General features: G+C 34.8%; 1 protein-coding gene and 1 pseudogene across 2 annotated transcripts; one reads left to right on the top strand and one right to left on the bottom strand.

Moving 5' to 3' along the window:
- Positions 1-400: 400 nt before the first annotated feature.
- Positions 401-9943, top strand: LOC131162097 (uncharacterized). 2 transcript variants are annotated; one of them, XM_058118253.1, is made up of 6 exons: positions 401-1073; positions 1275-1416; positions 2563-2725; positions 4186-4225; positions 7085-7397; positions 8513-9943. In XM_058118253.1, exons 1-6 carry the CDS (start codon positions 810-812, stop codon positions 8536-8538), a joined length of 948 nt encoding a protein of 315 aa, XP_057974236.1. In that variant the 5' UTR covers positions 401-809; the 3' UTR covers positions 8539-9943. The 2 variants fall into 2 exon arrangements, with proteins under 2 accessions (XP_057974236.1, XP_057974235.1); XM_058118252.1 differs by having other exon boundaries at positions 8533-9943.
- Positions 9944-13080: 3137 nt separating this feature from the next.
- Positions 13081-20198, bottom strand: LOC131161754 (reticulon-like protein B1; annotated as a pseudogene).
- Between the last annotated feature and the right edge of the window lie 6858 nt (positions 20199-27056).

Consider the following 27056-nt stretch of genomic DNA (forward strand, 5'->3'; position numbering starts at 1 on the left):
AGAACTGTGATTTTGATTCGTCCCTCTCTCTCTTTAGTATACTTGCCTAGTTAATCACAGGCATTTGTAATTAACACACATCCCCCTCCTTTAGTATATCCCCACTAGGATGGTTGACCGTTGACCTGCTCAATGGCAGGTTCCGTAAATAACAAAAAATCTCGGCCGCATTTGTGAGGGCTGCCCCCTTTAAAAATGCAAAAAATAAAAATCAAGGTACAGCTGTGAGGGACATAATAATACGAAGCCCCCCACCAGTCCCACTCTCACCGCACGCCGTGGATCTGTGACGGGACGGAATCACAGCCTGCCAAAGGAGGGTGAAGTACACGCCCAAGGGGAGAGAGTGTGGTGGTGGGCGCTTCTGCGGCTATATAATTCATGTCCGTATTATGAGAGAGTCTTTCCTCTTCTCTCCTTCTATTTTTTTTTTCCTTCTTCACAGTAGAGCCTTTTGCTTTCTCTTCCCTCCCATTCTTCTTTTTTTCCCTCCTTCATCCTTCCTCCTCATCTCTGACCTAATCTTCTGATCGTATCACCAGTTTCACCACTAAATCTGCAAAATCTCAGTGATCTGTGTGTTTTCTCGACTCGTCTTCTTCGATTCTGTAAGATCGATCTGTTTCTAGGAGTACTGGCTAATTTCTGCTGATCACTTCACTTGATTTGGAGGAGGAGGAGGAGGAGAAAGAGATATTACGACCTAAGTAGCTAGATATATACATATCTTGAGAGATCGATCGTATTCGTAGGTATATATTTGATTAATTTAGTGCGCGAAGTGAGTATAGTTGTATATTGAGATCAAGATGATGACGACGGTGACGGCGGCGGCGGCGGCGGGGACCACTCCGGCGGCTGCGGCTCCGGGGGGAAATATAGGAGGAAGTGGAGGTGGAGGTGGAGGTGGAGGACAATTTGGGGATACGACGTACACGAAGGTGTTTGTAGGGGGTTTGGCGTGGGAGACGCAGAAAGAGACTATGAAGAAGTACTTTGAGCAGTTTGGAGACATATTGGAGGCCGTCGTCATCACCGACAAGTCCACAGGCAGATCCAAAGGCTATGGATTTGTGAGTACTTGTTGTTTGAATCTTAATTATTATTATCATATGTAAAATTCATCAGAAATACGATCGATGTTGAAGCATGTATTGAAATTGAAGCATGTATTGAAATTAAGATCTACTAGCTACCTAATGTGTCTTTTTTTATTTGTTTGATTGTCATTTTTCTTTTTTTTCGGGAAAAAAATTGTAAATATATGCATATAGGTGACATTTCGTGAACCGGAAGCGGCGATGAGAGCTTGCGTGGATGCAGCGCCGGTGATCGATGGGAGGAGGGCGAACTGCAATCTTGCTTCGCTGGGTGCTCAAAGTCAAAGATCTAAACCTTCTACCCCTAAACATGCCGGTATATATACATATTTGTGTATACACGCACACACACACACACACACACACATATCATACGGTATATTTATCTCACACAATCATACACACACACACACACACACAGACATTTAAATTCATGCGGTACTCTTTCGATCTTTCTGCGTCAATTAATTAATCCTTTCATCTTGTCGTAACTTCATTTCATCTAATGATTTATTGTATATACATCATATATCGATTAGTTAGATCTTAATAAAGGTATCGGTATCAACTACCGATTAACTGACATCACTATCAATCAATCAATCAATTCAGCTACCTATATAGCTAGATCTGGGGGAGTTTTATTGAAATCTTCTTTCATGTTTTCTACATATATGTCACTGTAGCGATGATGCTTAATTTCGTGTTAATGTCAGTAATATTCAATGTATCATCGATCCAGGGTAATAATTTTTTGGATATTCCTGACTGATCTTAAATATATATGAATGAATGAAATTGTGTGAATGCCATTATATATTCACATTACATTCCCTGGATATATTCCCATTCAAATACAGCCCGAATATTCAGCCAATAATGGAAACTGGAAAGTGTATATGGGTACATGTGGTGTGTTTGGATTAATCATGTACATGAGTAGTCCAAATAAGGATGTAAAAATGGATACAAGCTAGCTAGCTAGGCTGGCTTTTCCAAAAGCATGAAACCAATTCTTTCCTCCCTGTAGGAAATGCCTCTTCTTTTGTAGTGGTCGTGGGCCATAATGTTTTCCCACACTGTAATTAATTAATATATTAACAAATATATATATATATATATATATATATTTGAAAAATACAGAGAACAAATGGACATGCATACACGTTTAATTATTTTCTGAGCAATCCACCATCACAAAGTTAATTAAGCTGGCTAGCTACAAGTGTAGTTCATGCATGTATGTCAACTAGCTAGACTCTCTCTCCCTCTCTCGGTTTTTAGAAGGAATTATTAAGGAAATTTTATTGAAAAAATTTCAAACGTGTACATATGGTACATATGATTAATTTAATTGTTAATATATATATATATACATATATATATATATATATGGGAGATATGTATGCATACATATATGAATTAATGTGTGGAATAAATATTGATACAAATGTAATCGTAGGAGGAGGAGGAGGAGGGGCAAGGAACTTTAGGGTAATGGGGGGATCTTTTCAGACGACAGCTGGGTTTCAAGGAGCAGTGGGAGCTGCTTTTCCTTCAGCAGCAGCAGCTGCAACCTTCCCTCATTATGCCATCCAGCAAGGGATACCTTACAACCTCTACGGGTATATATAACAGTAATTATACATTTTGCATTTATATACATATATTATCTTCTTCTTCCTTCTTCTTTTTTGTTTTTAAAGTATATATCTGTACACACACATGTATATGGGAAGCTGCATGTGTATTGCCAACTCATGCACAGCCTCACCACCCTCCAAATTAAACTACCATGGACGCCCTTCCATTCAATCACTTCCCACCACATGCATCTCTATCTCTCTCTCTCTCTCTCTCTCTCTCTCTTGCACATGCATTCAAACAGACCCTGATTACCTTTATCTGTTTATGAGAACATGCTTTCTTTTTGCCCTTTTTAACGGTACAATATTAATATTGCAAGAGCATGAAGATAAATCCACACTAACCCACCCGTCACTCCTGCTCCCTTCATCACGTGATCCTCAACGTGCTTCCCACGCATCCATGTTTCCCATTTAGTTTTATTACCCACACCCATTCATGCATGCGTGAGTCAGATCTCTCTTTCTCTCTCACACACACTTTATACAAATTAAATTGAAATATCCATGCGAGTCACTATTAACTTATCAATCATTTCTAGTTAACATCCTTAATTGATATGAGGCTTATCGATGCGTTTTAATTCCTGCTGCACACTCTGATTTTCCATTTTCTACAGCTCATGTAATTTTTTTTCCTTCTAGTTTTCGAAATTTGATTGTGTTTCAACTTTCAAGATAAGGCATTATTACCTTGTAAGATCACTAGTGTTAAAGCTTAACACATATGTATGCTCATTCATTCAAGGAAACAAATTCCACCATGTATATAATATATTATATTATCGGAGTTGGTGGGAGTTTGAAACTTTGAAATCCAATGAGTACGTAGAACCAAGTTGTAACACGTACATAGATTAAAATTAAAGAAAAAAACTTAATAGGCTTTCAAAATGTGTGTGTATATATATATATATATATATATATATATATATATATAGCGAAACAACACACCTAATACGACCTCTTCCAAAGTGATTTTTTTTTTTAATTTTTAAAATAATAATTATAAAATTATTATATTATTTTTTTTAATTTTTTTTTAACATTTGTATGAAAGAGCTAAAAAATTCTTTTTAATAATTTTCAGTCCTTATATATACAAAGTTGAAAAACTAATGAATAAAGCGTTGCTCATCTAGCTCTTATATAAGATTAATTAATATGCAAAATGAAATGATTCTGCATGGGAAATCATCGGTGATTAAAATCAAATTTCTTTAGTAATAGGAAACTCAAGCCTCATGAGTGGTACTAGGGATTTGGGAGAGTAAGAGCTTAAACTTTGCTTTAATTAATTATTATATAGTTTCTTTATAGATGGGAAAAAATTAACTAAAACTTTTTTAATTTAATATATTTATCTGTACGCACACCAAAAGCTTCAACCATACACGTCTAATATTGCTTTGTCCTCATTGTCTTGATTCAAATTTCAGGTACTCCCCATACTCGCCAGACTACAGTGCCTACCCTGCGGTTTGTACAAATTCCTCCTTTTTATTTTATTTTGTTGCTTTTTTTGCACTACAATTCATCAACTTAGGATTCCTTCACAAAGCAAAACTTTAAAAGAGACAAGGACCTTTTACCTTCTTTTAGACTTATTTTTGAAGGCCTGTTGGATCACGTACAAGGCATTCTTTTTCAATAAAATACCCAAATTGCCCTTAGTAAAAAAAAAAAAAGTTGATAATGATTAATTTTTATTCTTTATGATTCATGTGGTTGGCCACATGATTTAGAACTAACTTCTTGACAAAAGTAATAATTAATTATTGACTGAAATTAATTGGCCCTTAAATAATATTACTCATTATTTAGTTAACGCCTTTTAACAATATTTTCTAATTTCTGACAAAAGTAACCTCAATTTAATTTCATTTGATTCAAAAGTAGCCAAAAAGAAATGCACTAGTCTTACCTTAATTTAAATTTAAATTAAATATAATATAAAATTATATTAAAATTTATCTAAATCTGCCCCAATCTAAATTTAAAGTTCAACCCAACATAATTGAAGTTTATCACAAAAATTAATCTAACCTGTTAAAGGTCATCAAGGCACACGAAGCATCTCAGCCACTGAGTTGCGCGTGAATTAAAGACGCTCATTTTTTGTCCAAAATAAGAATTTTGGGTGAAAATGGAAGTAGGGTGAATTTTTTTACTGGCCCCAACTTCTCCTTTCAAAGGGAAAAGTTGGATTTAACGTGTTCAGTAATCAGTTTTTCTAGCTTTTAATATTTTTAAAGAACTTTTAAAAATTTACAGACTTCAACTTTCTGAAAAAACTAAAATTTAATTTCTTTTTCTCCAAAACAGAGTTTCTACTTCATTGTTATTTTTAATTTTTTTCAAATATTACAAAACTATTAAAGCATTAATTATATTTTTTAAAAGGATTTATCCATTTTAGTCATTTTAAATAATTTTAGGCACCTTATAATTTTTTTATTAAATGGTCAAAATAATTTTTTTCTTTTTACTGGCTCCTTTTTCATTAATGGTCAAACATTTTTAAAATAATATTAATAAATTCGTTTTTATCGTTTCCTTTTTAAACTGTTTTTTTAATAAAGAAAGTTACAAAGGGATCAAACTAAACTTAATAGATGCATATGTAATTGTCATCAAATTTTAAATCCGTTATTCTTTTTGTGATAAGTCAATTTATAAGTAAAATGTAAAAATTTTAAATGATGGATTTTCTTTCTGTTCTTTTTTTTAAAAAAACTTTTTTTCCCATAGCTATAAAAAATTGTGGATCTCAAGAATGGTATATTTTTAATTATTAATGGATTTTAAGAGTTTTTTTTTTTTCCTACCATAAGCAATTGGGATATGAATGACTTGTTTAATTATGAAATCTATATTTTATTTTGTAACTCTAGGTTTTTAAAAAAAATTACCTTATTTTTTAGTTTTATTACGTCAATGAGAACATTGTGAAAGAATAAAAAATAAATAAATAAATGTTAGTGAATAATTTTGTACGATTCAATAAAAACTTGAAATAAATAATGAAAATTAGTTTTTACAATAAAATTCTATTACAATTTATATGCTTCAAATTATTTAAACTAATCGAGACCCTTGAAAAATTAGCAATTGCACACGACAGCAGCAGAAAAATTCAAGATGCCGCTTGAAATATTTATTAATGCGCTACGTGTCTATAGGGTAGTTCATCTCCATCCTATGATCTTTTTTGCCTCTCTCTGGATTCAATCGTCAGACCTCCATAGAGATGATTATGTCTCCATGGAACATTGACCATGTAATTGAATGAGCGTATTTGGGGTCATCAAATACATGCTAGTAAAAAGTTTTAAAATATATGTGGATGTTTAAGAAATACGACAGGATGTTTTACTGATTATTTATCCTTTTATAAAGGGCAAAACAATCATGACCTTCCTAAATTTTTTAAAGTCTCACAAGTTTTTGCTTGTAATTTGATAAAAAGAAGTGAACTTTTTTTTTCAAATTTATAAATTGTCAAACTTTTGGACATTTAATTTTTGATCACTCATACCCTTTACTTGATTTATCTTTTTTGTCAAAATTTTTTGAAATTGAATGTTGATGTATTTTTGCTAAATCTCAAGAGAGATCTTATATATTTGGGAGCATATGCTTATGCGAGGAGCATAAAATTTATATTTCATGATTTAAATTTGTTTAAATCTAAATAAAATTTAATATTATTTTTTCTTTAAATTTGAATAAGTTCAAGTCTAAAATTTGAATTTATGGTCCCCCAACATGAGGTTAATTTATGGAATTCCAAAGATTGAAAAATCTTGTCCTTAGATTTGATATCTTCTATGATCAACCCTCTTACCATTTGTTAATCTTAATGTATTGTTTTAGTTTTATTTATGAAGTTGATTTCTTCTTTTATGTAAAGTATTTGGTTGATTTGAACTTTAAAAGTTGTCATATAAAAAAATAATTTTTTTAAAAAAAACTTTCCTCCCACTAATGAAATTTTCATTCTTTGAATCTAAAATTATTATTTGAAATTTTTAAAATTGCATAAAATAATAATTTTTATTTATTTATAATAATAATAATAATAATAATAATAATAATAATAATAATATGCCCTTATATGAATATTTTTTTTAGTCCTTATTCAAATATTAAAAATGGAAGCTTAAATCAGTAACATTTAATGTAAGAGAATAATTGTACTTTTTAAATATTTCATAAACGATGATTAATTAATTGAAAAAGAGGGGGAGGGCGGGGGGAGGAATGTTAAAAGTGAAAAATTAATTAATTGACGACGTCTTTGGGGTTAATATCGTTTGTGTATTTGTCTTTGTCCAGAGCTACTACAGTGTATATGGAGGATCTAACGCCCAATATCCCGTGTACGGGGCCGGCGGAGCCGGGGGGATGATGAGCGGTGCAACAGCTGCCGCCTTCTACCCGTATATACAGTTTGGGGAGGGCAGCGCCGGAGCGGGCAGCTACACTGCCGCCAGCGGGCAGAGCTACGGAGTCCACTACCCTCACCACCATCACCACCACCACCTCTTTCAGTACTCCACCGCCATTAATTCAACTACTGGCGGGGCATACCCCCAACACTATGCTCATGCTCCTATGTCTCTTGCTCCAACTCCTCCCTTGCAATCAGGTATTTGTCCACATTTATATACATTTAATTTTTTCATATGATCAAATAATATTTATTTTTTTATTTCTCTTTTTGTCTTTATCATTATTCTCAACTCCATCATATATGAATTGTTGGATAAAGCATGATCAACTAATACTAATTTTTTTTTAAACCGAGATTTAAATCGACCTAGAATAAAAATATCTTAAGATATTTAAGATTAGATACTAAAGAAAGAGTTACTAGAACTATAAAGTTATATAGTAAAAAAAATGGTATAATCATTATAACATCATCAATTTATATTTCAATTAATATTTATATATGTATTATAGAAAATAGAAAATAGAAAATGGACACTAATTGAAGAGAGATTGTATTGTACGTTTTCCTACACATATTTCTCTTAGCTAATTAGTTAACTTTATCAGACAAATCTCCAGGTATAAACATTATAACAACATCAATTTAGCCAAAACACTTGAGTAATCATAAACAAATAAATAAGTTTTGAGAAAAATATTTTAATGCTTTCATTTTGCAACAAACAGGCATATAATATACAATAATTATAATAATTATTTCACTACAAATTTTTGAAAAAAGTAAACACAATTTGTTTTTTTTTTTTTTTTTGCTATGAAAATTTTTAAATCATCTTATATATCTCTTAATCATACATCCTCAGTTGTTGTTTGCATGTTCGACAACTCAATTTCAACACTACATGATATATGCATCTCTCTTAAAATATTTTGTGATCAAGCAGAAAACAACCATCCCACGTTTGACTATATAGTCAGTTTTTGTAATTTTATTTCTAAATATATACTTTTTTCCTATTACTCTTTTCATAAGTGCATAGGGTTCTCTCTTTGGTAGTTCAAAATATAAACTTAGTTTTCTAAAAAATTTTAAACAAACATAAAAATTTCAAATATGTAGAACTTATCTATATCTGATAAATATAGTCGAGAATTTTCCATGGTATATAGTGGCGGCAATCACCCATATTGGATAAATGACTCTGCCTAACTTCCAATACTTAAAGTCTGTTTTATTTTTTTTTTCATCGATGCGATTTTTATATGTTGAAATCTAATCTGGGTCAGATGTACTAATATCTTTGACAGTGTGTTTTGCCGTGCCACAGGCGTGACCATGGCCATTCATGCTCCGATACCTCATCGTTAGAAGATTCATCATCGTAAGCTGCCCACCATCCACTCTCTCATCATCAGCAATCCCTCTCATCAAGTCTGAACACCCTTTGGCCTAACCATGGTTCTGTCTCTCTCTCTTTCTTCTCTCTCTCTCTCTCTCTCTCTCTAACACATAAGCCCAAGCACATGCTTGGCATGCGTTTGGGCATGGTGGCCCCCCATAGGGGCTCAAATGATCTCCACTCCCAACTGTGTGGAGAACCATCCATGCATATATTCTCCCCATTGCATTATTAATTAATGCATCTCTTGGGAAAAAAGGGTTCCTTCAAGAGAGCCAAAGCATGCATCATCTGTATCATCTCATCATCTAATGATCATCACCAACTTAAAGCTATTTGTCATTAGCTAAGTTGGGAACAGTTCACCTTAGCCCAGGAAAGGCTAAAGGAGAAGAAAAAAAAAACATTTGCTTTTAGCCTAGAAAAAGGCTAATTGTAAGCAAGAAAATTCCCATAACACGACTTGCAAACAATGTATAAATTCAAACAACACAATTAGCAAGTCCCCTCACCTTGAATACTTGTCTTTGTACTGCTAATCCCTCCAACTTTAGGTAATTAATTGCATGCCTTTAAATCTAGAGGCAGTTCAGTTTTAGGAAATCAAGGGCATGGGATGCCCTAGTGGTTTTCTTTTTGGGGTAACATGAGTTCTAGTTTTTATTAAGGTTTTAAATCTAGGATGAGAAGTAATGTCCCTTTAAATCATTACCAACTTTACTTTTTAACCTATCTCACATTTTCTGTCTAATCAACCAACTGCTTCCCTTAGGGTAAGGGGAGAGACAATCACACTAACCCCTTTTGTTCTTTGTTTGTATTTTTTTTTTCCCTGTACATTCGTTAATTATGTCTCAACTGCAGGAGTTTTGGCTAAGTCTCATTACACATAGGGTAGGGAGGGATAGTGTTTTTTTTTTCTTTTTTTTTTTTCTCTTTTCTGCATGTAACTTCTTAGCATATTTCACCATCTTGGGAGCTCCATTAATGGCTGTGGAGCTCCAATGCATCTGAACCCTAGGGAGATATTTTGGGTCTCTTGGGTTCTTCTCTTAACTCCTCAACCATGGTTAGGACTTAGGTCATCCTCATCTTCATTGATCTCTCTCTTTCTCTCCTCTTCTCTTCTCTTCTCTCTCTCTCTCTCTCTCTCTCTCTCTCTCTCTCCAACTTTTACTTTGAAACATTGATATACTCTCTATGTATTAAGACTATGGCTTGGATTGTAACTGGGGATATTGATGCCTAGCTAGAGCATTCTCCAATCCATGTTGGTTTGAGAATGGCTGCACTACTTACTGCTATGCTTAAGTAAAATTAGAGACTATTTTTCGTATCATTCTAATGCTTTGATCATCATGATCCTGCTAGTTTATTGCCCGGTTTTCCTGGAAAGAGTTCAAACTGTGATCCTTTGTTTTAAAGGTTAATATATATGTGTGTGTGTGTGTGTTGAAAACAATTTAACGATAAAACATGCATATATGTGTGTGTTTAGCTTTGATTAGGAATTAAAACTATGAAAATCACCAAAGATGTCATTTTGAAATTTTTTTTTATATATATATTTGATTTTTTTTCCCCTCTCTCTTGCACTCAACACAACCATGGCTATCAAAAGAAAAACAGGGCTTGTATATGTGATTAAAGAACACAAAAAATGTCGTTCTGATTTTTTTGGCGAGCGGGAATGCATGCATGAATACTGCTTGCATCGAACTTAGACCTACATTCATTCATGTGCATTGAGGGATATATATTAATGAATTAGAATGTTAGCCCAAGTAGCTAATTGTGTAGCTTAGGCCACATTTGGATGCATATGTTGGAATGGAGATAGCAGCTAGGTGGAATATTACAAATCTCAATTTAATCATTTTCATTCTTACTCCCTCCTAGTCTATGATTTGTTTTGTACACGAGAATGAAATGAAAATTTCACATATTATATATAACCAAAAAAAAAATTCGAAAGAAAGATACTAAACATTGTTCTATTAATTTTTGGAGGTTTAATTTTGCCTGCAATCCAATTGTTACCTTTAATATATATGTCATGCTACAAAATAAGACACCGTGCTAGTTAGAAGAGAGCTTAGGCAGGTGAGATCAAGTAGGAAGGACATTGCAACACTCCTATCTAATTAACCCAAACAAAGGGAGAGGGTTGTGCACGTTTATTATAATTGCCCAATAAGTTTTTTACCTCCTTGCAAACAAAAATGAAATTTAGACAGGCTTATAGGATAGATAAGATTGGGTTGAGATGCCCACATAGATAATGAATTTCTTTCCCAGTCACCTTCGACTACCTGCCACCACCACCATAATCACCTGCATCTTCGACCACTTGCCACCACCACCATAAACACCATCACCTCCGACTACTTTCCACCACCACCATAATCATTTGCATATTCGACCATCTGCCACCACCACCATAACCACCATCACCTCCGACCATTGTTAAGCCATCACCACCTTCGACCACCATAACAATCATCACCTCCGACTATCTGCCACCACCACCATAACCACTATCACCTCCGACCATCACTAAGCCACCATCTCACACCTCCAAAAACACCATCATCTCCGACCACCTGCTGCCACCATCATAACCTCCATCTCAACTGTCCATTAAGACATCACCTCCGAAGAGAATTTAAAAGAAAAACAGTTACCAAAACGTTAGAGAGAAAGGAGTGGATCAAATAGATGGTTGCAGGAGAGGGCTGCAGTTTGGGAACTGTTCGATAGAAATGAGACCATGCAACAGATCTGGGGATGATTTTCTAGTCATCACAGCTAAAGGCAGAGAGTTTGAAAGATTTATACTTATCCATATTCAAGTGATACCCTGGCAACTCAATAGTTTGGAAGAAATAGCTAGAGAAGGAGACAAAGGAAAGGAGATAGCACAAGGAAAATGGAAAAATAGAGCGTACCGGCGTTATTTCCTCAGGAAATACGGCTATCCCTCTGTAAGGCTCAAAGAAGAATTTCTCAACAAAGGGGAGTTCTTCATCAACCTTAAAATGGACCATCAAATGGTTGCATGCAGTAGATTGAGGAATGAGATTAGAAGGTTCAAGATGAGGGACTTGCAGCACCACACAGTAGTTTCTCCCAAGCATCATAGAACACAGGATTTTCAAAGGTCGCGGTGTCGGATAAGTCTTACAAACAAGCTTTGTTAGGGAGTAATTTTCCTACGGAAGGAGAATGTAAAATCTCCTTCATAGACACCGGAGTCTTCTTGAGGCAGATAAGAAAAGAATAGAGGAGAGAATTAATTTTCTAAGTGGCTGCCTCATCGGAAACTTTGACGAGTTCCCGGAGACATTAGTGATATCAGAAATCAACGTAGAAGTATTTGGAATATTAAGGGGAATTTTGAAGTTAGAAGATTGGAATTTGATCAGGTTCTTTTCGTCTTTGGAAGCAAGGAGATGACGGAAGCTGCATGGAGTTCAGAATTCAGAATGGTTAACACTCAGTAGATGGAATCCCGTAGCACTGCGACATAAACCCACGGACTAGAGGCAATGCAACTGGCTTTACGTTCCCCATCATTTGTGCAGTCGAGCCATTCTTAAGGCACTTGCTCTAATTTGCAGGGGAAAATTAGTTGGTTTTAATAATTTGGACTGGTTGGGAGAAGACATTAGAATCAAAATCAAAGGAGTGAGAGAAGTCCCTAAGTTCATATTCATAACTGATCTGGATATCTGATATCTGATATCTGCTACAGGGTGGATATAGAAGTGGAAACACATAGACATATTCTCAAAAACCCAGGATTTCACAAGCTGCACAGCAATTTCTCTAAAAATCTGGCATCCCTCGCTACAAAAAAATAAGGTTTTTAGTGACGGTTTTGAAATTAGTCGCTATATCTGCCGTTACTAATGCTTATTAGTGACGAATTTTTCAAACCATCACTAATACTAGAGACAGATTAAAACCGTCACTAAAAAACTTAAGCCCGTCACTATAAATTTTACCTCGGCTCGATCAAAAATCATCACTAAAGCCATAATATTAGTGACGGTTTTAAATTCGTCACTAATACTCTATTATTAGTGACGGTTTGAAAATCGTCACTGTTACTCACAGGCAACTATTAGTGACGATTTTCAAATCGTCACTAATACTATAAAACTGTTACTAATACTATATTATTAGTGACGGTTTGAAAACCTTCACTAATACCATAGTGACAGTTTAAAAACCTTCACTAATACCATAGTGACAGTTTGAAAACTTTCACTAAAACTCTTTAAAAAAGGTAATTATTAGTGACGGTTTTGAAACCTTCACTAATACTTAAATTGGACAATTAGTAGTGACGATTTTAAAATTGTCACTAATAATTTTAAATTAATTTTTTTTAATTATTAATTCTTGTAAAAATCTGTAATTACATTTTCGTATACGTAACATTAAACCATAATTGCTAAAAAATTCATAAATTATTCAAAATTCTACTTCAAATTCAAATTTAAAGTATAATACAAATATATTATACAAATTTAAATTCAACTACAAATATATTATACAAAATTAAATTTAAATACAAATACATTATACAAATTTAAATTTAAATTTAAATTTAAATTCAAATTCAAATACAAAAATTTCAACTATTCAGATAACAAAAAAAGTCAAAAGCTGCATCTGTAGTGCATGGCATCGTGCTAAAGTTGTGAAGGTTGCAAACCCTATAAATTAAGAAAGTTAAAAAAATTAGTATACGCTTTTTGAAAAATTTTGGCAGCAATAATAAATTTTACAAGTGCACAAGAGTTTCATATAATAAGCATTAAATAATGTAACATGTTCATGCAAAAATAGAATGTGATGTTTATGGTTTACATGACTTCCATAGGACTCTAAAACAACTATAATAATCAAATAATGCAAATGAGTCGATGATTGATAGAATTTTCACTTAACATATGTAAAAGTAAATTTAGAGATAAGTTCAAAGTTCATTTGAAGTTCACTCATTCTTTCAAAAATGTTTTAACATTCAGCACACTATAACCATATAAGCATATGGTATATGACTGATTATTTTGGAAAAAAGTCAACAAAATTTCGGCACATGTTGTCTATAAATAGAACATTTCCCAAACCTGCAAGTCACAAAAGCATGCAATTCATAATATTTTTGTATCATATAGATGTCATTTAGATTATAAGACATGCAACAACCTAAAATTATCTACCAGTTTTTGTTTGCTCTAATTATGCTTTATTATTTTCTTCCATTTGCCTTTAAGGTTCACATCCTAGAAGAATAAGAAGAATTGTCGAAAATATATATTTATACGCGCGCACACACACACACTCACACACACATAAGTTATTAGAGGTAGGGTTGATAGTAATACTATGCACAAGTAAAAACAGTTATAACGATCAATGCGCCTCTCCTCAGAATCAACAAAAAAGTTGGAATAGGGGAGCGGAGCTGCTGCCTGCCAGGGGCCTGACAGCAATGACGAATTGAACATATGGAGTGTCAAAACAAAATTTTGTATTAAACCCTCAAACAAAAAAAATTATGTTAGAAATAGCAATAAAAGCTACTTTCAAGCAAAACGCTCAATAACACTGAAATGTGATAATTTAAGTTAAATTCTTACTTATTCCTTCTCAACACTATAAATCCTTCAGTTTTAAATGGACTAAATAGACTACATATTTGTGCGAACAATATTATTCCAAAGTTCAACTTGAATCTTAAATAAGTTGAACCCAACTTCAGAATTTCTTTTCAGAGAGAACTCAAAACATTTCCTTTCTAGAAAGGAGGAAATAAAAACAAATGCATCATAAATCAACAACTAATGTGACCAATCAAAAAAACAATTGATATGACCTTACTTAAACAAGTTGAATCCTGTTTCTGAATTTTTTTCAGAGTCAAACACAAACCATTTCTTTTGAGAAAGAAGAAAGTAAACATAAAATGAAGCATAAATCAAATACTAATAATGTCAATCAGAAAAATAAATAATGTGACAAAAATGGTGAAACAACCAATAATATTTCAGATTTTACCTTCTTTTTTTTTCTGAAAAAATGTTGAGTTTAGAGTTCATGTATCACAGAGAGAGTGTTTTTTCCTTTCATTTAAAGTATTTGCATACTTTATTTTTAATTTTTTTGACACCTTAATGCTGAGATGAAACAAACAGACCGAACCCATCGTGAGAATAAAACTGGATATCATATCATGTACCTAGTATTAATTTTCTCTATTCTTTTAATCTAGGGATGCAAAGGGTTGAAGATATAATGCACCATATTTCTTCTAAGGATTCTTTCAAACGAACATTTTCAGTTTTTTGGGAAGGAGCCAAAAAAGGGCAATGTGTTGCAAATACAGTAACAATGATAGCGACGACACCTTATTTAAATTTGTGCTCAATATGGACATTGCAAATCACATGTTTACATGAACCCAATTCTCAGGAGTTTGGAGTTCCACTATTTAGTAATGAAGATATTAGTTTAAATTTTGCTAGTGATCAGGTGCTAAGGAAGCAATAAAGTGCATTTGCCAAGGGGAAGGGGGGGGGGGGGGGTTTATTTTCCCAACACATTTCACCTAAAGTGGAGATGAATGATGAGGATAATGAAGTGCAAGAGCTTTTGGATAAGAAGGTATTGAGTTTGACAGCTACCAAATGTCAGGAAATAACATTGGATTGGGGCAAGAGTAAGAAGAAAAAGAGTTTAGAGTTGGAGAATCTAAAGTGTTCCATTATGAGGGAAAAGACTTTCTGAAAAAGCTGCCTTTTTTACTTAGTTTTGAGGATGTCTTGTCCTCCTTTGTTTGCATCTCTTCTCAGAAAATTTTCTTTTGCTATCCAAAAAAAAATTAAAATGAAGGCTACAAAGTAGAAAAAAGATCCTTAGAATGGGGAAGATAGAACAGAGATACAGTTTGCTTCTAGGGGGAATTGTTTTGTCAACTCTCATATTCTTTTCCTTTTCATTGAGGTCTGGAAGGGGCTACGAAGCTACAAATTAATTCCTCCAGTAGTGTTTTGACATTTACAAAGGAAATAAATTTAAAACCTCATTTGAAATTGGAAGGGCCGTAGTTCTAATGCTATTTAAAAGCGCACAGTGGGAAAGAATGGCTAGTTACCTTCTTCCACTCTCTTCCGTACTTCTTGTAAGCTTCATAGAAATGCTTAATTTCTTCTTTACTCCATTGAGATCCTAACATGTCAGATAACTTTCTCTTCTGTGCAAAATATTTGGACAATAAACACAAGATCAAAACTATAAACAAAAAAATTAAAGTTACTCTTTTGGAGTAAATCGTGTTTATGAATAATCTGCATTATAGTATAGCCTGAACAGAAAGATGCAGACAAGCAAACACAGGAGAATAACCGGGTGTGCCTCTCACGAGGTCAGCCTTTGCGCCACCCGGGTTCGATTCCTCCCCTGGGCTCCTGGTTTACCTTCCTCGTGGTGATGTGAGGCCGGATCCACGAGGCGTGGGATTAGTAATGACCGGTGCGGCGGACCGTAAAACGGACGTCGTTGACGGTTGTGGACACCCGGCGATATTCAAAAAAAAAAAAAAAAAAGAATGTATTTATAAACACAGGAGCAGCTACTGCTGTAGTACCTACACCAACAACATAATCTAGAACACTCAATTCTTAAAGCACTTAATTCAACTAAATTTATTTACTTTATAAACAAAATAAAATAAAAAATAAATGAGGAAACCTAATGGATAAAAATTGTCAATAAAAGGAATTTTTCAAAATAACATTTGCCCAAAATTTCCGACTGATATAGAACAGAATGCCAGCAAGAATTTATTAGCTCCTTAAACCTTAAAAAAAATTGATGGAATATAACATGAATATAATAAATATGCAAGACAAAAGTATATCTTGGACATGTAAAACATACTAAATTTAGTAACTGGGTTTGAGTAATTGCAAAGACTAAATGATTTATCAGAAAAACAAAATATAGCACAGCAAAACGTGGCAAAAACAATGCGCACAAAACTCCAAAAACAACAAGAAAAAAAAAAAGCACAGCAAAGTGAAAAAAAAAACACTGACGTTAAATTCAAAGTGAAACGAAGCACTCAACATACAACAAGAAATTTCTTCAGATCTTTTCCTGATGCAATGTCCCGTAAACAAGCAAAAGCTTGATTGATTTCAATCCTTAGTGCATTGGCAAACTGAAGGACTGGACCCTCTGGAATATAAACTTCAGGAATGTGCGGGGGAGACCTAAGGTGGAACCAAGTAAGGTGAGAAGCAACTTAAAAATATAACATTGAAGTAGACAACTTGGGCAACCATGTCAATGACAACTTACTTGTTGATAAAGGTAGTAGCATTGGACTACAAGAACAACAAAGCATGAGAAAGTATCAAGCAATGGCAAATCAGAGTCAGAAGGTGGTATTCAAGCAATTCAAACAAAACCCAAATCACAGTAGCCACGCCCAGCACTCCTCCTGAAATCTTCTTGTTCCTCCACAGAAATACATCCGCAGTTGCACCAGATAGATATACCCGGTTGTTGGCGGCGCCTCCCCACCAGGCTAGATCACTAATGTTCTTCGCCTCCGGCAATGGTACGCTCGACGACGGCGAAGAGGAGAAGTTGCCGTCGAAGAATGACGCCACCTCCGGTGACTCTTGGCTGGTGGACGGCTCGTTCTGGTATGTCAAGTCGTGCTCCAATGGCCGGATCTACCTCGCTTCCGATTGTCCAATGGCGAGAACTGCGATCAGTAGCATCGGACAGCAAAAGAAGAGGGGAGGGAAAGGAGGGTAAAAGGGAGATTGGGAAAGGAGGGCGTGCGCGCGGAGATGAATTTAACTTTTGGCAAAGTATTAGTAATGGTTTTAAAATCATTGCTAATACTCAATTACTAGTGACGACCATCCTTCCAATCCGTTATTAATATCTTTGATTAAATTATTTTTATATTTTTTAAATTAAAAAACTATTAGTGACGATTTTAAAATCATCACTAATAACTTTAACTAAATTACTTTTATATTTTTTAAATAAAAACATTATTAGTGATGATTTCAAAATCGTTACTAATACCCTTAACTAAATTATTTTCATATTTTTTAAATAAAAACTCTATTAGTGACGGTTTTGAAATCGTCACTAATACTCTATTATTAGTGACGAATCTCCTAATCCGTCATTAATATCCTTAACTAAATTATTTTTATATTTTTAAGATTAAAACATGATTAGTGACGGTTTCAAACTATCACTAATATTCTTAACTAAATTATTTTTATATTTTTTAAATAAAAACACTATTAGTGACGGTTTTAAAACCGTCACTAATACCTTTAATTAAATTATTTTCATATTTTTTAAATAAAAACACTATTAGTGACGGTTTTGAAACCGTCACTAATACTCTATTATTAGTGACGAATTTCCTATTCCGTCACTACTACCCTTAACTAAATTATTTTTATATTTTTTAAATTAAAATACTATTAGTGACGGTTTCAAAACCGTCACTAATACCCTTAACTAAATTATTTTTTATATTTTTTAAATAAAAACGCTATTAGTGACGGTTTCAAAACCATCACTAATACCCTTAACTAAATTATCTTTATATTTTTTAAATAAAAATATTATTAGTGACGGTTTTAAAACCGTCACTGATACCCTATTATTAGTGACGAATCTCCCAATCCGTCACTAACATTGTTAACTAAATTATTTTTATTTATTCATAAATACTAGTAGTGACGGTTACTTAATCGTCACTAATAAGTGACTTTTAGTGACGAATTTAATCCGTCATTAATACCCTAAAATCATCGCTAATATTTTCTTGAAAAAAATTTTGCGCAAAAATTGTTTCCCGTGCTGTTTGTAGTGACGAAAGTATTAGTGATAATTTTAAAAACCGTCACTAATACAACACTATTAGTAACAGTTTTAAAACCATCACTAATACTTTCGTCACTAAAAGCCAGTTTTTTTATAGTGCCTCCCGGCTGAGGTGGTTATCGGCGAGGCAACGCTCGACAATGGATCCAGGAAAACAAAAAAACAGGGGTTAACCATTTAACAGAGATGAAATTTTAAAATTATAGCACTAGAACTGGAAGCCATCGAGAAGGCTACGATGTGGTACGACGTGGAGAAGGTGTTGCGGACAAGCAATAGGTGCTGTGACGTGGAGAAGGCTGTCGAGGAAGATGAAGATGCAGCTTGTCTTCACGCGTGCCTTGCGCGTGAGCCCTCAAGCGATGCAGTGAATGGCAGAGGAGAACTAACTTCCCACGCAAGCATCCATGTGAATCTCTCATCTCAAGAGTTTTTTTCTGTTTTATTATTAATTTAAAATAAAATATTAAATAATACTCTATTTGAGAAAAACTTCCCCAATCTAATGCGTCAAAAACCTAAAATCCCTCATCAATCAAATCTCACAACTTCCTAGATTTAAACAAATCTCACAACTTGGTATTGCGAAATTTACCACGCGTCGAACACTTGCTCAATGAAATCTCGCAGCTTGGTGCTGCGAGATTTGCTACGCGTATATATATATATATATATAAATTAAAAATGCATACTTTTATACCCAATAAAAATAAATAAATAGCTGACTTATTATTTTTTTGGGAGTCCTTAAATGCACTTTATTTAAAATGTACTGTAATAGAATTTATTTATTTGATTATATAGCATAAATTGACCATTTGTTCAAAATTTATGAAAATCTACGCATTTCCATGATCATTGTTGATATCATCATTAAAATAAGAAAAAATATTTAATAATAGGTGCAACACACGATTCATTTATGTTATATTTCCATAGTTCCAAATGAATATTGTTCGAGCAATGGTTTTGTAAAAAAATATAAAAATTGACTACGTTCATTTAGATAGTATTTGTAAAAAAGGAACCCAAATATGTTTCTTAATCATTAGTACAAGTATATAAATTACTCTTTGCTTGAGTCACTCCTTCACTAGATTTTAAAACACTTGTATGAACAAGAAAACTTTTCATTAACTTCTTGCTCATTTATGTACTTTGTTTATTTCTAATCGTTAAAAATTTATTTATTTTTTTTAAAACAGACAAGATTTTCAAACTCAATTGTTATCATGCATGATGATAATCATATACAATCATTGTTGTAGAGTTTTTAATTAGGGTCATGCATAAAAAAATTTACTCCAACATGCATTCAAAGAGTATTTATAGAATTAGGTATCCAACACCAGCATAATTTGGATTTTCAAAAAATGAAGTGCAAATTTTTATTTTAGGACAACGATGATAATTGCACAACTTTTATTCACATATACATGTTGGGGAAAATGAATAAACATTCCCAATTATACATAAATAATACAACGATATTATACAAATGAAATGAAAATAATCAATGTTATACAAATGAAAGGAAAATAATCAATGATATACAAATGAAATGAAAATAATACTATACTACTCAATGCCATAGCGAGGTCGTCTCCGGGTTTGTGGTGGCTACCGTCTGCGTCTGCCCTCTCCCTGCTAGTCATCTACATCAGGTGTCCTGTCCCGTGGTCGTTTTGTATGTGGATCATATCCGCTAAGAGGTACTACGTAATTATCATCCATGCCAAGCGCACGCGGAGAGAACTAATATGATGTCTCTAGACGAGAACGAGGCGGCATAGCGAGTGCATCTACCTCCTCCCCACCGAAAATGTCGTCTAATAAAAATGACATTGATCGGGTGAAAGCAGAGTCAGATGGGGCGTCTGCCTATCTATTGGACGGTCCCGCAATATCAGCTGCACTGGAAGGCGCATATGGTGCTAACAGACCAAACACGTACTCCGCCTGTACAACCGATGGCTAGGAGATGAGACTCACTGGACAACTAGAGGAGGCATGTCGTCCTCCTTGTACCGGAGCTGGTCAACCTCCTTGTGCAGGTACATCAGCTCAAGCAGTTGGTATCCGTCGGTCGTCCTCATGGACAAGGTCCAATGTAGCACTCATCAATCGGTGGATAGCGGGATCTAGCGAGATCTGATCTGCCTCATATAGTATGTCAGTATGCATGATACGAAAAAAAAAATTGGTTAACCCATGTAGATTGTAATGTACACACAACAAAAGGAAGTGTGGGTTAAAGTCTTCTTACAAGGCTCAAATATACAGCAGTTGTCCCGTCGACGAAGCGGCGTGTGATGGACCTATACCAAGTAAAGTGTGGGTCATCCAGACGCATCGGACCGTCTTTCGCTACTCTGGGTATGATGTACTCTCGCCGAGGCTCCCACACAGTCACGAAGATTGCATGTGTAGCCACCTAGTCCATGACCCCTTTCCATCCACTTGTCAAAATGTATTTCTATATAATTCTGTATAGCCATAGTTTTGTATATAAAATTGTATAAGTTATGTTTCATAACTCTGTAGGCTATATAATCATGTTTCTGTAAAATTGTATAACATATTTCTGTAAAAACTATATATAAGCATAATTATGTACTCTGTTTGAATAATGAATAATATTTAAGTAATTCTCATTCCACACAACTAAATAAAATTTCATATAAATATATTCCGTAAGCTGTATAATTTTCATGCTCTGATCAAATACTATGTTATACTGGTAAAATGTCTAATAAAGTTGGCATAACATATATTCCTCTTACCTGACTATCTAGTTCTAGATATTATTTAATAATCTCACGCATGCGGCATTCATAATTTTCAACACCCTAAGCTCCTAAAAAGATACCCGCTGGTGTCCTCAACCCACACCTGCAGGGTCCCAAAAATACCCTAATCCTAAAAATACAACACCCCATTGTTACTTCATAAAACTCCAGTATATCCTCATACCATACAAAATCTAGGCTCAAATAAACTTGGTAATACTAAAAATACCCAAATAATCAACTTACCTTGGTTTTGGGATGGTGCCCAAGTTGGCCTAACCAACAATCTACTCCAGTAAACTTGAAAAGAATCTTCCCAGAACTAACGTGACGGCTTCCGATCGTCGAACCGGCGAAGAACGAAGCCAAAAATCTAGAGAGAAGGTAGAGGAGACGATTTTAGAGAAAGAGAGAGAGAGAGAGAGAGAGAGAGAGATGATTGTTGCATGAAAAATCTCGCTAAAATCCTAGTTAAGCATATTTATAAAATGCGGATTCGTCCACGAGACACGTCACCTCGTCGACGAGTCCATGAAGGGAATTCGTCGACGAACTTGTAATTCTCGTTGACAAGCTTCATGCCTTACTAAACCCCTCTCGGTAAGTTCTCATCGATGAGACACGAGTCCATGTCGACGAGCCCAAGAAGGCTTCTCGTTGACAAGCGCTCTACGTTCATCGATGAGACCCTGTTGAGTCCCTCTTGAAATTTTCCTTTTCTCTCTTTTCTCTTATTATTTAATTACTATAATTCTTCAGGTCTTTACAGAAACCGTCGACGGTTTGGTTTTTTACCAACCCATTTTTATCGTTTTTACCTTTACTGACCTTCGGTAACTCAAAACCGTCGATGATTTTCCTAAACTCCACAAAACCCTCGACAGTCTGGTCTACACCAAACCACTTTTTCCCTTTTCTTTATTATTTTTATTACTTCTATTTTTTCGAGTCTCTACACAAATCCTTCACCCTTTTATGCCATAAATCGAAGTTATTGGTTCCATCAAATTTGACAACGTAAAATTCCGCAGACGAAGTAACCAATTCCATAACAACAAAACTTTTATACCAATTTGTTGTATAAAACACACGAATTTGCATAATAGAAGTCTAACAAGACAATCAGTAAAGAAAAAATATATAGAACACAATCACAACAATCAAATGAAAACAAGAACAATACAAGGAATTACGTAGTTCGGCAATACCTACATCCATGATATTAGCACCGGAGGAGTCTATGGGTGGGCTTGATACATAGGTGAGCACCAACTTGACCCCAAAGCTTAAGCCTATTAGGTTTTTGGTGCAACCTTGTATATAAGCACCCATCATTCCCTCAATTTTTCTAGTATGAGACAAACTCACAAGTGAAATTCTCAACAATCTCCCCCCTCACTTGTGAGTTCCAACTGCTCGCCCTTGAACGGAAAATGTCTCCTTTGTCTGAGTAAACCCAATTCTCCAATAGTTGCTCAAGTGGGCCTTACCACCACGCCTTACGTATCTCGAATTGCATTCCACGTGCCTCCAAACCAATCCTACCTCCCACGTCTTGACCCTATTTAGATCCATCTTCCAAGCCTAGATGACCCTTATTGGTGGTCACACGCTTGGTCCTCCAACTGTTAGCACGTCAGGAAAATTAGCTTCATGTCTCAACTTTTACGATATCGCTTGCCCACAATTACAAATCGTCGGCTCTAGTACCACTTATTAGCACTGAAGGAGTCAATGGGTGGGCTTGATACACAGGTGAGCACCAACTTGACCCAAAAGTTTAAGTTTATTGGGTCTTGGGCCCAACCTTGTATATAAGCACTTATCATCCGCTTAATTTTTCAATGTGGGACAAACTCACAAGTGGAATTATCAACACATGGGAGCAATCAGCAAAGAACTTTTACTATCTTGTGTCAAAGACACTTATAGTACTTTTCTTATAATGCAAATAAACCCAAATTGGTGTGTATATAAACACTATGGAGGCATTCCATCCAAGCACCCAACCAACTTAATGTTCACATTCAAATTTTAAAAATTTGTACTGGGTTCCCGAGCTAAACCGTCGATAGTTTGAGATACCAAAAGCAAACCGTCTCAGCAACATTCAAACAACCGTCGACGATTCCTCCTATAGAAAGATACTGAGAGCATGCCATTCTGGGTTCTAGCCAAACCGTCAACAGTTTGAGCAAACTGTCGACGGTTTCCTCCAGCATGATGATCTTACTATGCTTTTCGGTTTCCTCTAGCAAGATGATCTTACTATGCTTTTCTTCCTTGTGTATGTCATCCACTCAAACATATGAGCCACAAAACACAACATTCTTTTTAAGCCGATTAGACAACAATGGGAAGTCGTCAAATGGATTTTCATATATTTACGGGGTACTTCTAGTTATGGCATCATGTTCGGCAAGTAACAGAGTAGTCCATCAATTGTGAGCTTTGTTGATGCTGATTATACAAGGGATATGGATGACAGAAGGTCTACAACATGTTATGTATTCACCTTTGTAGGAGGACCCATCTGTTGGAGGTCCATGGTACAATCCTTGGTGGCATTCTCCACAACTGAGTTTGAATATATGACAGTTGCCAAAGTTGCAAAAGAAGCCTTATGGCTTATCGGTCTAGTCAAGGAGCTGGGTATATAAAAAGGTGGAGTTGTGTTACGTTGTGATAGTCAGAGTGTCATTTATTTGACAAAGAATCAAGTGTACCATGCTAGAACCAAGCATATTGATGTAAGGTTCCACAAGGTTCGTGAGTTGATCTCTTCAGGTGAACACTTACTCAAGAAAGTTCACACATAACAGCAAACATCTTAACAAAGTCGGTTACATTGCAGCCACTCCACAATCCTGAGTGGAAATGGTAGCATATAGCGATGGATTTCGTCATAGGATTGTCGCCGGCATTGCATAGATAGGACGTTATCTGGGTAGTGGTGGATCGACTAACAAAGACTGCCCACTTTTTTTCGATCAGAGTTAGTTACTCCCTGGACAGATTAGCTGAGTTATATATCTAGGAGATAGTTAGACTTTATGGCGTCCCAGTGTCCATAGTTTCAGACAGAGACCCACGGTTCACATCTCATTTTTGGAAGAGTCTGCAAGGGGCCAGTGTAGATTCTTGACTAGAAGGAACAGGAGCTACGCACGAAGAAGATTCCACTGGTGAAAGTTTTGTGGCACAATCATGCTATTGAGGAGGTTTCCTGAGAACTAGAGGATCAGATGCACCAGAGATATCCACACTTATTCAGTGGAGCTTAGAGTTGAGCAAGTCAAGTTTGTAATCTCCCATAACCCTCTTTGTAACGACGGTATTCTTCCGCCATAAGTGAGGGTAATTAATAAAATTGGGGTGTTTCTCTTTAATAATGAAAATGTGATGACTAGCAAATTTCGAGAATGAAATTTGTATAAGGAGAGAAGAATGTAATAACCCCAAAAAAGGATATAGAAGATTAGTGGAGTGATTCCAAAAAAAAAATAAAAAATAATTAATTAATCGGATTTTTATAAAAAAAAGAAAAGGAAAAAAAATTAAAAAATAATTAAAATTTATTTTTATTTTTATTAATAAAATATTATATTATTATTATTATTATTATTATTATTATTATTATTTTATTATTATTATTATTATCAATCCTCCTAAAAGCTAAGGAGGATTTCAAAAAGGAAAAGAAAGAGAGAGATCGAGAGAGGATTTCTCTATGCAGAGCAGCCCCCCCCCCCCCACTGTACTCTCTCACTCCTCTCGTTTTCTCTCCCTTTCTCCTCAGTTTCATGACGGATTTTCGCTCGATCGAAAATCAGAAGATACCGTTGAGCTTCATTCTCCGCTGCTGTCATTTCTATCGAAGCGGATCGGTTGTAAAAACGACATAGACGTATCTCCTGGGGTAAACCAATTTCCTTTTTTCTTTAATTTCTTGCAAATTATAAGTCTGATTGATGAATGGACACCACCACGAGAATCTAGGGATGATTCTCTACAAGTCTAGCGGGACGAAATTCTCGTGGGGTCGTCGTGGGCAAAACCCCAAATTTGGGGTACAAGGGTTATTAAGAGGCTTATTTTTAATTAATTATGAATAATTTAGAAATACTAAAATGTTGAGCATTTGGAGTTGAAGTAGAATTTTTGGAATTTAGGGCCGGGTGAGCGCCGCGGGTGTAATTTTGGGACCTGCAGGCAAAATTCAAAAAATTAAGTGAGGGTGTTAAATATTAATTTAAATGTTAATTTGAAGTATATGGAGCTTAGGGAAGGTTAGATGGGTATTATTTTGAGGAAATAGGTTAATTAATATAGGAAAAATGCAAATTGCAGGATTTGAATTTTGGGCGCCAAGGGCGTAGGATTTGGGTCCTAACGAGACTCTCAGTAAGTTAGGTAAGGAGAATAAATTATAACAGTATTTTTAGAATTACTGTGTGAATAAATATGTGAAAATGAACATATGGTATTTTGCCTAAAAATTATTATGATATAAATATTAGATAAATTGTGTGGCATTTGAGTAATATTAAATTGTAATGTTTTGCAGTGTGAAATTAACATATTATGAGTATTAGATGAAAATTGTGTGGCACATGACATGTGTTGAAAAATGTGAAATATAATGATGTGTATTTTCTGAGAAAATATTAAAATGAGAATGATTGATGTGATATTTATATGTGAGTAGAAATTATTTGTATGAAAAATGAGTTTGTACAAATTACTGATATGAGTATTTTGGGAAATGTGGAAATATGTGAAATATGATATATATTATTATGAGATGATGAAATGTGCACAGAAAATGATGAGAATATTTATATTAAATTGAATTGAGATATACTGAAATATGGTTGATGATATGCCAATACCGCATAATAGTTGCAGGTGGGTGGTATTCCTTTCCTACTGATGTCGTTGGGGAGGTATGCTCACTATGGAGACTGTGTGTGTGTGTGCGTGTGTGAAATTCCTACTGATGTCGTTGGGGAGGTATGCTCACTATGGAGACTGTGTGTGTGTGTGTGAAGTTCCTACTGATGTCGTTGGGGAGGTATGCTCAGTATGGAGACTGTGTGTGTGTGTGTGAAGTTCCTACTGATGTCATTGGGGAGGTATGCTCAGTAGGGATATTGTGTGTGTGTGTGAAGTTCCTACTGATGTCGTTGGGAAGGTATGCTCAGTATGGAAATTGTGTTGTGAAGTTCCTACTAATGTCGTTGGGGAGGTATGCTCAGTATGGAAATTGTGTTGTGAGATTCCTACTGATACCGTTGGGGAGGTATGCTCAGCATGGAAATCGTGAATGTGTTGAGAATTGGAATTATGTGATCTAATGTATTATGTAAAGTACATAAATGTGAATTTATGTATACATAGATATGTAATGAGTTAAAATGGGAAATGATTATGAAAAATGAAAAAGTGTGTTTTATAAAATAAAGAATTGAGGTGAAGTGAAACTCTCCGCCTGAGGGTTTACTGAGTAAGGTGAGTGCCCTGATAGGTATCAGATGTGGTCATTCCTGGCAGCATAACGTGTCAGGATAGAAGGAAGCTACCTGTATGGGCGGGCAATCTTCCCTGTTCTTAGGAACTTCGCAGGTAATTATGTGTGTTGGAAATGAATAAACTTGAGAAATGATTTTAAATCTTATAAAAGCTTGTGTTGTATATCTATATGATTATGAGAATGTGAATATC

This window comes from Malania oleifera, chromosome 8 (assembly GCF_029873635.1).
Source record: "Malania oleifera isolate guangnan ecotype guangnan chromosome 8, ASM2987363v1, whole genome shotgun sequence".
NCBI lineage: Eukaryota > Viridiplantae > Streptophyta > Magnoliopsida > Santalales > Ximeniaceae > Malania > Malania oleifera.